The sequence below is a fragment of the Myxine glutinosa genome, chromosome 6 (assembly GCF_964187855.1).
Source record: "Myxine glutinosa chromosome 6, kmMyxGlut1.1, whole genome shotgun sequence".
Taxonomy (NCBI): Eukaryota; Metazoa; Chordata; class Myxini; order Myxiniformes; family Myxinidae; genus Myxine; species Myxine glutinosa.
In genome coordinates, this window is record NC_136266.1 from 30022641 (window position 1) to 30035890 (window position 13250).

Below are 13250 nucleotides of genomic sequence, written 5' to 3' on the forward strand. Positions count from 1 at the left end.
TCAGAGAACACATAAACTACCACTATTTCATCAGAATCTGTAACTTTAAAAAAAAAAATTTTTTTGTCATTAATCGAATAATTAAATAATTAATCGATTAATTGATTAATTAATAAATCAAAAATATCCTTTGCAGCCAAATCACCTGGTCATTGGCATGTCCAAATATCAGCTTCCTAACTCAAAAGGTGCCTGAGTTAATAATGGTCAGAAGAGAAATGAAATTTAATTAATTAAATAAGTACTTAATTAAACGCTAATAATTAAATAACTCCTCAATTAATTGATTATTCAAAAAACAAAAAATACCGTATTTGACAAAGGACTTGCTCACTACTGTGCCGAAATTTCAGCTTCCTAGCTCAAAGGATGGCTGAGATATCGCCCGGACAACCAAGAAAACAAGAAAGAAAACAAACAAGAAAACAAACAAGTACACATACATTCAAAGTACACCGCCCCATGCCAAATAATTAAATATGCTGCAGCGCGGCATTGCCGGGGCGCCTCCGGCGCCCGGCAATACCGCAGTGCAGCTCATTGAGGCTGCATTGGGAGGGAGAGGTGTACACTAATTGATTGATTAATTGTATAATTAAAATCAATAAAAGATTATCACAAAATATTTTCATAATCAATTGGCTAATCGCATAACTAAACCACTAGTGCTTCATCCGAAGATGTATCTTTTAGAAATTTAATTAAATAAGTCATTTATAAAAAATTAAATAATTAATTGATTACTCAATAAATAATTAATCGATTAATCAATAAATACTTAATAGATGAAATGATTAATCAATAAATCAAAAATATCCTTGATAGCCACATCACTTGGTCACTCATGTCCAAATATTAGCTTCCCAGCTCAAAAGGTGCCTGAGATATTGGCCAAATGAGAAAGAAAATAAATAAATGATTAATAATGAAAATAAATAAATAATAATCATAAAAAAATTAAATTATTAATCAATTTGGTCAGAGAACACATAAACTACCACTATTTCATCAGAATCTGTAACTTAAAAAAAAAAATTTTTTTTGTCATTAATCGAATAATTAAATAATTAATCGATTAATTGATTAATTAATAAATCAAAAAATATCCTTTGCAGCCAAATCACCTGGTCATTGGCATGTCCAAATATCAGCTTCCTAACTCAAAAGGTGCCTGAGTTAATAATGGTCAGAAGATAAATGAAATTTAATTAATTAAATAAGTACTTAATTAAACGCTAATAATTAAATAACTCCTCAATTAATTGATTATTCAAAAAACAAAAAATACCGTATTTGACAAAGGACTTGCTCACTACTGTGCCGAAATTTCAGCTTCCTAGCTCAAAGGATGGCTGAGATATCGTCCGGACAACCAAGAAAGAAAACAAACAAACAAGAAAACAAGAAAACAAACAAGAAACCAGAGTGAAAACTGAGTACTCTCTTTCAGCGTGCGTCACTGCCGAGCCCCCTTTGGTGCCCGGCAATGACGATTTGCAATGCCTGGAGATGGCATAGGAAAGGAGCGGTGTACAACAAGAAACCAGAGTGAAAACTGAGTACTCTCTTTCAGCGTGCGTCACTGCCGAGCCCCCTTCGGTGCCCGGCAATGACGATTTGCAATGCCTGGAGGTGGCATAGGAAAGGAGCGGTGTACAACAAGTACAGATACATTCAAAGTACACCGCCCCCATGCCAAATAATTAAATATCCGACAGCGCGGCATTGCTGGGACGCCTCCGGCGCCCGGCAATACCGCAGTGCAGCTCATAGAGACTGCATTGGGAGGGAGAGGTGTACACTAATTGATTGATTTTTTTTTTTTTTTTTTTTTTTTTTTGTATACTGAATCGAGGCTCGTGAAAGAGCTAACAACCGCGAGGGAAAGACAGCACAGGGGACCACGAGGGAAAGACAGCACAGGGGGACCACGAGGGAAAGACAGCACAGGGGGACCACGAGGGAAAGACAGCACACAGGGGGACCACGAGGGAAAGACAGCACAGGGGGACCACGACGGAAAGACAGCACAGGGGGACCACGACGGAAAGACAGTACAGGGGGACCACGAGGGAAAGACATTACAGGGGGACCACGAGGGAAAGACAGTACAGGGGGACCACGAGGGAAAGTGTCTTTTGGGGTTTTGTGGTATTTTGTGTATTTAAGAGTCTTTGGGATTTTTGGGTCTTTTGGGTCTTCAGGGTCTTCTGGGTCTTTGGGGTATTTTGGGTCCTCAGAATCTTTTGGGTCTTTAACAGACTTCAGGGTAAATTAATTAATTTAATTGTATAATTGATTAATTGTATAATTAAAATCAATAAATAATAATCGTAAAATATTTTCTTAATCAATTGGCTAATAGCATAACTAAACCACTCGTGTTTCATCGAAGATGTATCTTATAGAAATTTAATTAAATGTCATTAATAAAAAAATAAATGATTAATTGATTAATCAATAAATAATTAAATCGATTAAATGATTAATCAATAAATCAAATATATCCTTGATAGCCACATCACTTGGTCACTGTCATGTCCAAATATTAGCTTCCTCGTTCAAAAGGTGCCTGAGATATTGGCCAAATGAGAAAGAAAATAAATAAATAATAGTCATTAAAAAATTAAATTATTAATCAATTCGGTCACAGAACACACAAACCACCACCATTTCATCAGAATCTGTAAGTGGGAAAATAAATTTTAAAAGTAATTAATCGAATAATTAAATAATTAATCGATTAATTGATTAATTAATAAATTAAAAATAGCCTTTGCAGCCAAATCACCTGGTCATTGGCATGTCCAAATATCAGCTTCCTAACTCAAAAGGTGCCTGAGTTAATGGTCAGAAGAGAAAGGAAATTTGATTAATTAAATAAGTCCTTAATTAATCGCTAATAATTAAATAACTCCTCAATTATTTGATTAATCAAAAAACAAAAAATACCGTTTTTGACAAAGGACTTGCTCACTATTGTGCCAAAATTTCAGCTTCCTAGCTCAAAGGATGGCTGAGATATCGCCCGGACAAACAAACAAGAAAGAAAGAAAACAAGCACACATACATTCAAAGTACACCGCCCCATGCCAAATAATTAAATATGCTGCAGCGCGGCATTGCCGGGGCGCCTCCGGCGCCCTGCAATACCGCAGTGCAGCTCATTGAGGCTGCATTGGGAGGGAGAGGTGTGCACTAATTGATTGATTAATGTATAATTAAAATCAATAAAAGATTATCACAAAATATTTTCATAATAAATTGGCTAATCGCATAACTAAACCACTAGTGCTTCATCCGAAGATGTATCTTTTAGAAATTTTATTAAATAAGTCATTTATAAAAAATTAAATAATTAATTGATTACTCAATAAATAATTAATCGATTAATCAATAAATAATTAATAGATGAAATGATTAATCAATAAATCAAAAATATCCTTGATAGCCACATCACTTGGTCACTCATGTCCAAATATTAGCTTCCCAGCTCAAAAGGTGCCTGAGATATTGGCCAAATGAGAAAGAAAATAAAGAAATGATTAATAATGAAAATAAATAAATAATAATCATAAAAAAATTAAATTCTTAATCAATTTGGTCAGAGAACACATAAACTACCACTATTTCATCAGAATCTGTAACTTAAAAAAAAAAAAAAATTCTCATTAATTGAATAATTAAATAATTAATCGATTAATTGCTTAATTAATAAATCTAAAATATCCTTTGCAGCCAAATCACCTGGTCATTGGCATGTCCAAATATCAGCTTCCTAACTCAAAAGGTGCCTGAGTTAATGGTCAGAAGAGAAAGGAAATTTGATTCATTAAATAAGTACTTAATTAATCGCTAATAATTAAATAACTCCTCAATTTATTGATTAATCAAAAAAAAAAATACCGTTTTTGAGAAAGGACTTGCTCACTCTTGTGCCGAAATTTCAGCTTCCTAGCTCAAAGGATGGCTGAGATATCGTCCGGACAAACAAACAAGAAAGAAAACAAACAAGAAAACAAACAAGAAACCAGAGTGAAAACTGAGTACTCTCTTTCAGCGTGCGTCACTGCCGAGCCCCCTTTGGTGCCTGGCAATGACGATTTGCAATGCCTGGAGATGGCATAGGAAAGGAGCGGTGTACAACAAGTACAAATACATTCAAAGTACACCGCCCCATGCCAAATAATTAAATATGCTGCAGCGCGGCATTGCCGGGGCGCCTCTGGCGCCCGGCAATACCGCAGTGCAGCTCATTGAGGCTGCATTGGGAGGGAGAGGTGACACTAATTGATTGATTAATTGTATAATTAAAATCAATGAAAGATTATCACAAAATATTTTCATAATCAATTGGCTAATCACATAACTAAACCACTAGTGCTTCATCCGAAGATGTATCTTTTAGAAATTTAATTAAATAAGTCATTTATAAAAAATTAAAAAATTAATTGATTACTCAAAAAATATTTAATCGATTAATCAATAAATAATTAATAGATGAAATGATTAATCAATAAATCAAAAATATCCTTGATAGCCACATCACTTGGTCACTCATGCCCAAATATTAGCTTCCCAGCTCAAAAGGTGCCTGAGATATTGGCCAAATGAGAAAGAAAATAAATAAATGATTAATAATGAAAATAAATAAATAATAATCATAAAAAAATTAAATTATTAATCAATTTGGTCAGAGAACACATAAACTACCACTATTTCATCAGAATCTGTAACTTAAAAAAAAAAAAAATTTTGGTCATTAATCGAATAATTAAATAATTAATCGATTAATTGATTAATTAATAAATCAAAAATATCCGTTGCAGCCAAATCACCTGGTCATTGGCATGTCCAAATATCAGCTTCCTAACTCAAAAGGTGCCTGAGTTAATGGTCAGAAGAGAAAGGAAATTTAATTAATTAAATAAGTACTTAATTAATCGCTAATAATTAAATAACTCCTCAATTTATTGATTAATCAAAAAACAAAAAATAGCGTTTTTGACAAAGGACTTGCTCAGTATTGTGCCGAAATTTCAGCTTCCCAGCTCAAAGGATGGCTGAGATATCGCCCGGACAAACAAACAAGAAAGAAAACAAACAAGAAAGAAACCAGAGTGAAAAATGAGTACTCTCTTTCAGCGTGCGTCACTGCCGAGCCCCCTTTGGTGCCCGGCAATGACGATTTGCAATGCCTGGAGATGGCATAGGAAAGGAGCGGTGTACAACAAGTACAGATACATTCAAAGTACACCACCCCATGCCAAATAATTAAATATGCTGCAGCGCGGCATTGCCGGGGCGCCTCCGGCGCCCGGCAATACCGCAGTGCAGCTCATTGAGGCTGCATTGGGAGGGAGAGGTGTACACTAATTGATTGATTAATTGTATAATTAAAATCAATAAAAGATTATCACAAAATATTTTCATAATCAATTGGCTAATCGCATAACTAAACCACTAGTGCTTCATCCGAAGATGTATCTTTTAGAAATTTAATTAAATAAGTCATTTATAAAAAATTAAATAATTAATTGATTACTCAATAAATAATTAATCGATTAATCAATAAATAATTAATAGATGAAATGACTAATCAATAAATCAAAAATATCCTTGATAGCCACATCACTTGGTCACTCATGTCCAAATATTAGCTTCTGAGCTCAAAAGGTGCCTGAGATATTGGCCAAATGAGAAAGAAGATAAATAAATGATTAATAATGAAAATAAATAAATAATAATCATAAAAAAATTAAATTATTAATCAATTCGGTCAGAGAACAAATAAACCACCACCATTTCATCAGAATCTGTAACATTAAAAAAAAAAGTTTTTGTCTTAATCAATTCATTAAATAATTAAATAATTAATAAATAAATAATAATCATAAAAAAATTAAATTATTAATCAATTCGGTCAGAGAACACATAAACCACCACCATTTCATCAGAATCTGTAACTTAAAAAAAAATTTTTTTTAGTCATTAATCGAATAATTAAATAATTAATCGATTAATTGATTGATTAATTAATAAATCAAAAATAACCTTTGCAGCCAAATCACCTGGTCATTGGCACGTCCAAATATCAGCTTCCTAACTCAAAAGGTGCCTGAGTTAATGGTCAGAAGAGAAAGGAAATTTAATTAATTAAATAAGTACTTAATTAATCGCTAATAATTAAATAACTCCTCAATTAATTGATTAATCAAAAAAAAAAATACCGTTTTTGACAAAGCACTTTCTCACTATTGTGCCAAAATTTCAGCTTCCTCGCTCAAAGGATGGCTGAGATATCGCCCGGACAAACAAACAAGAAAACAAGAAAACAAGGAAACAAGAAAACAAGGAAACAACCAGAGTGAAAACTGAGTACTCTCTTTCAGCGTGCGTCACTGCCGAGCCCCCTTCGGTGCCCAGCAATGACGATTTGCAATGCCTGGAGATGGCATAGGAAAGGAGCGGTGTACAACAAGGAAACAACCAGAGTGAAAACTGAGTACTCTCTTTCAGCGTGCGTCACTGCCGAGCCCCCTTCGGTGCCCAGCAATGACGATTTGCAATGCCTGGAGATGGCATAGGAAAGGAGCGGTGTACAACAAACAAACAACCAGAGTGAAAACTGAGTACTCCCTTTCAGCGTGCGTCACTGCCGAGCCCCCTTCGGTGCCCAGCAATGACGATTTGCAATGCCTGGAGATGGCATAGGAAAGGTGCGGTGTACAACAAGTACAGATACATTCAAAGTACACCGCCCCCATGCCAAATAATTAAATATCCTACAGCACGGCATTGCCGGGGCGCCTCCTTGATAGCCACATCAAATGACTTGCTCACTACTGTGTTCAATAAATAATTATTGATCAATAAATAATTAATCGGCGCCCAGCAATACCGTAGTGCAGCTCATTGAGGCTGCATTGGGAGGGAGAGGTGTACACTAATTGATTGATTAATTGTATAATTAAAATCAATTAATAAATCAAAAATAGCCTTTGCAGCCAAATCACCTGGTCATTGGCATGTCCAAATAACAGCTTCCTAACTCAAAAGGTGCCCGAGTTAATGGTCAGAAGAGAAAGGAAATTTGATTAATTAAATAAGTACTTAATTAATCGCTAATAATTAAATAACTCCTCAATTTATTGATTATTCAAAAAACAAAAAATACCGTTTTTGAGAAAGGACTTGCTCACTACTGTGCCGAAATTTCAGCTTCCGAGCTCAAAGGATGGCTGAGATATCATCCGGACAAACAAACAAGAAAGCAAGAAAACAACCAAGAAAACAAATAACCAGAGTGAAAACTGAGTACTCTCTTTCAGCGTGCGTCACTGCCGAGCCCCCTTCGGTGCCCGGCAATGACGATTTGCAATGCCTGGAGGTGGCATAGGAAAGGAGCGGTGTACAACAACCAGAGTGAAAACTGAGTACTCCCTTTCAGCGTGCGTCACTGCCGAGCCCCCTTCGGTGCCCAGCAATGACGATTTGCAATGCCTGGAGATGGCATAGGAAAGGTGCGGTGTACAACATCTAAACAATCCATCATGAATGCATATGATGCCGAGTCAATTGCCTCATGCCGTGAACATTCACATCTGTTTTAGTGTCTACCGCCGCCATGCTTTTCAAACCCTCTTCTTCAATTGTACACCGCTCCTTTCCTATGCCATCTCCAGGCATTGCAAATCGTCATTGCCGGGCACCAAAGGGGGCTCTGCAGTGACGCACGCTGAAAGAGAGTACTCAGTTTTCACTCTGGTTGTTTGTTTTCTTGGTTGTCCGGGCGATATCTCAGCCATCCTTTGAGCTAGGAAGCTGAAATTTCGGCACAGTAGTGAGCAAGTCCTTTGTCAAATACGGTATTTTTTGTTTTTTGAATAATCAATTAATTGAGGAGTTATTTAATTATTAGCGTTTAATTAAGTACTTATTTAATTAATTAAATTTCATTTCTCTTCTGACCATTATTAACTCAGGCACCTTTTCAGTTAGGAAGCTGATATTTGGACATGCCAATGACCAGGTGATTTGGCTGCAAAGGATATTTTTGATTTATTAATTAATCAATTAATCGATTAATTATTTAATTATTCGATTAATGACAAAAAAAATTTTTTTTTTTAAGTTACAGATTCTGATGAAATAGTGGTAGTTTATGTGTTCTCTGACCAAATTGATTAATAATTTAATTTTTTTATGATTATTATTTATTTATTTTCATTATTAATCATTTATTTATTTTCTTTCTCATTTGGCCAATATCTCAGGCACCTTTTGAGCTGGGAAGCTAATATTTGGACATGAGTGACCAAGTGATGTGGCTATCAAGGATATTTTTGATTTATTGATTAATCATTTCATCTATTAAGTATTTATTGATTAATCGATTAATTATTTATTGAGTAATCAATTAATTATTTAATTTTTTATAAATGACTTATTTAATTAAATTTCTAAAAGATACATCTTCAGATGAAGCACTAGTGGTTTAGTTATGCGATTAGCCAATTGATTATGAAAATATTTTGTGATAATCTTTTATTGATTTTAATTATACAATTAATCAATCAATTAGTGTACACCTCTCCCTCCCAATGCAGCCTCAATGAGCTGCACTGCGGTATTGCCGGGCGCCGGAGGCGCCCCGGCAATGCCGCGCTGCAGCATATTTAATTATTTGGCATGGGGCGGTGTACTTTGAATGTATGTGTACTTGTTTTTTCTTTTTTTTCTTTTTACACCACCAAACATTCCACCACCCCAACCTCCCCTTTTATTGTGTGGTTTCATACGACCACCAAAGCGACTTTTAAATGCAACTTTACATTCTCTAAAGGATTATTGATGTAACGTTTGACGAGAAACATGCGGTCTTTTACAGTGAGCACCATGGTGTGACTGAAAACCGCCATCACTGCCGGGCCATGTGATAAATCATGTGATACCTGATAACTCCCAGGATCATTTAACGTCTTTATGCAACATTAGGCTATATTTATGCAAAATATTAGGTTCATAAAATATAGTTTTTTGTGTATGGGAATTATTTAGGGTTCTCCAATAAAAACAAAACAAAAAAAGAACAATAAATAAAATATTATAAATCACCTTGTAATTTCTTACACTTTCTCATCCAGACCATTCTACTGTACTGTTGGTGCATACATACATACCTGGCCTGGCAACACAACTGCATCGATGTGCCTATTTGAGTGGGCTGTATGAACCCATTCAACCGGAGCAGCAACTTCCGTTAAAGCTCTGGGTGCGTGCCCTTGACCAGATCCGAGGCTGCGATTGCAGCCGGGCACATTGGAGTGTGGAAAATGTCCCAGTGCGAGTTGGACCAGTTGGGGGGGAGGCTGTGTGAGGCGAGGCGAGGGGGCTGTTGCACGAATACCATAAGATAAGGTGCTGAGGGGTCGGGTAGGACAAGGTGAGGTTGAGGCAAGCATGGTGGCGTCCCTGTCAAAGTAAGGGAAGTGAAGGCTGAGCAAGTTAAGAATTTCAGTGGTGGCATGAGAACAGGAAACAAAAAAGCTTAACAGTAATATCTCTATTATTTACGAACACCATGTGTTCCTGAAAATCAAGTCTTAAATCAAAAGTTTGTAAATCGGGAGTGATTTTCCCATATGTATATGTGTATATGATACATTGGGAGAATGTGTTCCCCAAAAAAATTCCACCCTGAAATTCAACAATAATGGAGAAAATAAAAAAGGTCAGTCTTTTGGGTCTTTCCAGTCAGGTCAGTCTTTTCGGACTGCCAATGGCAACATGTAACTCAGTGCTACCCGCCGCATGATCTGGTTGTCAGTGACTAATCCGACACCCTCACTGGCTTTGCTAGTGGGGAGGGTGACTATGACACCCTGCCAAGACAAAAAACACCACCCGACAAAGGGTGGATGAACTCCCGAAGGGAGCCAACGGCCATCCAGCAAGGAGATGGTCTCTCTTAAAAAACACCCGTCCAGATTGGACCGCTTCAAGTCACACCAAAGATGTTAAAATGGCATGCACTGCTTCCTTTTTTGACATTCACCATTTAAAAGGATAGAGGCTGGACAATCCCCATTGGTTGGCATCCATGGGGAGGAAGAAATTCCTCCTGAGAAAATGCCCCGCTGAGTGCGATGAGAAATGTGGTACCATTGTTACAATGTCTCTGGTACCCAGAGAATTCCTGGGAGTGATGGCACCTCCCCCCATGCTCAGTGGCTGTTTTAAGTGTTTGTCATTTCAGTGTGTCCATGTGTGTGCGTGTGTGTGTGTGTGTGTGTGTGTGTGTGTGTGTGTGTGTGTGTGTGTGTGTGTGTGTGTGTGTGTGTGTGTGTGTGTGAATCATACTTTTTGTGTCAATTAATTACGTACAATTGAAATGTACTTTTTAACTCTTAAGACTGCTGAGACCCCTTCACCCTTTTTTTTGTATACTAAGTCGAGGCTCGTGTACGAGCTAACACATATAACATGTGTTAACACACAAGAGAACAACAGAGATTCTTGGACAAGCCACATTTCAAAATTGGCCTCCAAAGCCAGCCACTGATCCGTCGTACAAAGTCTTTTCTTGGCACACCTGAACTCCTATACACCTACAAAGCCTTCATCCGCAGCTGTCCCCTCCCTCCCCCCTCCACCCAACCCCCAGGTAACTGCAGGGTTCACACAGTCCACCAGCAACCCTGTTCTGGTGAAACTACCAAAATCCAGGATCTTTGCCACACACACTCATTTGTTCCTCTTTGTATCCCAACTGTGGAATAAACTTCCACATCCTCTTCAATCTTATTCTTCCCCCAGGCCTTCAGAAAGCTGAAAGCTTCAGAACAGAAAGCTGTCCACCACCATCTCAGATCGTCTCAATCCAAACCATGATCATTTCTACCCACAACCTCCCCCCCCCCCCCCCCCCCCAAATCCCTCCAAATTTTCAAGTTTTGGCTTCTTTGGGTTTCTTTCTACATGCATGCGTGTTTTTCGTCCTATTTTTGTCTGTTATGTCCTGATCTGTTCAGTGTGCTAGCTCTTCTACATGCCTCAACTATGTATACAAAAAAAACCGGAGAAATCCCACACTCCCTCGCTCAGTCCGAAAGGACTGCATGGCAAACCCTCCCATCTACTTTATTAACAACCCTCTCAAAGAAGTTCAGTCACTCAAACTCTTGGGTCTCCTCTCAGCCGTGGTCATTGTTGGGTAAACCACATCTCAAATTCAAAGTTGCAATAAATAAACTATGAAGGCACACGGTAGAGCGCATACCTCCGCCAGGCTGAACAGTTTGTTTTGTATCCCAATGATAGGCTGGATCTGGATTCGGACCTGAACCCAAATTGAATGGGCTTGTTCTTGTCACCTAACCAACTCATCCACCAAGTTTAGTCATAACTCGTCCATAACATGTTTTAATATCATGTTATATAATCGCTTTTCGCCTCATCTCTCAATGGTGAAGAACACTTTAAAAATTAAATAATTCTCATATCCTAATCCATATTCAGATCTTCACCAAAATCGAATCGATTTGTCCTTGTCAGACACCCAACCACTTCACCAAGTTTTGTCCAAATCTGTCCACAACCTTTTGAGATATCATGCTGTGTATAATTTTTGGCCTTTTCTCCCAATGGTGAAAAATCACTTTTAAAATTCCAGTAGCTTTATCCAAATCCGGATCTTCACCAAAATCTAATCATTTCGTCCTCGTCACGTACACTACCTCTCTGCCAAATTTCGTCTGAATCCGTCCACAACTTTTTGATATATCTTGTTCACAAACAGACCAACAAACAGACAGACAAGACAAACAAACAGACAGACAAACAAAGACAGACAAACAAACAAGACACAGACAGACAGGGGTGAAAACACAACCTCCATCCACCTTCAGTGGCAGAGGTAATAAATAAATAAATCTTTCAGAGTGCATAGCCTGAGGCGATCGATGGCATCATGCCTGATGCAATCAGGAGCAAGATTGTGAGAGGGAACACTCTCCATCCATCACTGGTGACATGGGATGGCAGAAGGTATGTGCTTCTTCGTCTTCCTCAATTTTGTGTGAGGGAAGGGAAGGGGAGTGCAGCGGCGTACACCGCAACCCAAGAGCAGCAGTGTGGCTGTGGGGGATGCCTCCTGCTCCCGCTCACCTAGCTCCTATTCAGTTCAACACGACAGACGTAACAGAAAATCATTACCCTCTGTACATCTAAATAGGCCAGGGATGTATCTTGCAAGGACCATATGCCAGACACTTTTCCCCATCATGTGTCCTTAACAGAACCTCCAAAAGTCCAAGAAACTACAGGAAGACACATAAGGTGCTGAGGCCTTAAACTCTAATTCTGCCCCATGCCCCATAAATATAACAGCATATTATTTGATTGAACTTATAAACAAAAGCATAACAAAAGAAAAATAAATGCTTGAATGCAAGAAGAAGTGAAATGTTGCAGAGATGGATGTGAGTTGAGGGGTTGAGGGAATCGATTAGGATGATAAACAAACACACAAAACAAACCAGTGACATCAAGAAGGCATGCACCTTTCTGGTGAAGACGCCATTGCAGCAATGTGGAAGAAGTTACCTTCTTCCGGTTGTGAATCGACTGCAGCAGGAAGAGAATGATACGTCAGACACATGAAGGACAAATTCATGAAAGCTAGAACTAGATAAATCTGCACTATCACCTATGCAATGGCACGAGAAATAAAAACATGTCAGCACATTGAAAGGCTTCAAGAACTCTGGAGGAGATGCCCAACATACATTTTGAACAGCGAATGACTTTCACACAGAAGATCGAGTAAGATGGAACAGAACTTGTTCCGTCGCATTACTCCAGTAACTTTTGTGGAGTTGTGAACTGTGCTGGAAGGAAATCGTGAAACGAAAAATCGTTTGAATCAACACGTTGCAGTTTTACCTTTCTGGTTGTGTGGCACCAAAAATGCAGTCTCTGGGAATGTTCATCTTTTTTATTCAATCCAAAGGACTTGCATACAGTGCCTTCAGTACTAAAAGTCAAATAATAGAGGTACACAAATCACTCCTGCAGAAGGGCCGGCCAACTCACTCCTGCAGAAGGCCCGGCCCACTCACTCCTGCAGAAGGCCCGGCCCACTCACTCCTGCAGAAGGCCCGGCCCACTCACTCCTGCAGAAGGCCCGGCCCACTCACTCCTGCAGAAGGCCCGGCCCACTCACTCCTGCAGAAGGCCCGGCCCACTCA

General features: G+C 38.2%; 1 protein-coding gene across 3 annotated transcripts in view; it reads right to left on the reverse strand.

The window, feature by feature from the left end:
• The window catches only part of LOC137429676 (uncharacterized), a 155519-nt gene that overhangs the window by 43731 nt on the left and 98538 nt on the right, over window positions 1-13250 (reverse strand). For 2 of the 3 annotated variants that reach the window (XM_068119799.2, XM_068119801.2), the window contains exons 5-6: window positions 12564-12627; window positions 9183-9474 (exon numbers count right to left, since the gene is read on the reverse strand). In XM_068119799.2, coding sequence (XP_067975900.2) covers window positions 9183-9474; window positions 12564-12627 — 356 coding nt within the window. The remainder of the gene's footprint in view (window positions 1-9182; window positions 9475-12563; window positions 12628-13250) is intronic. The other variant, XM_068119800.2, reaches the window with a different exon arrangement.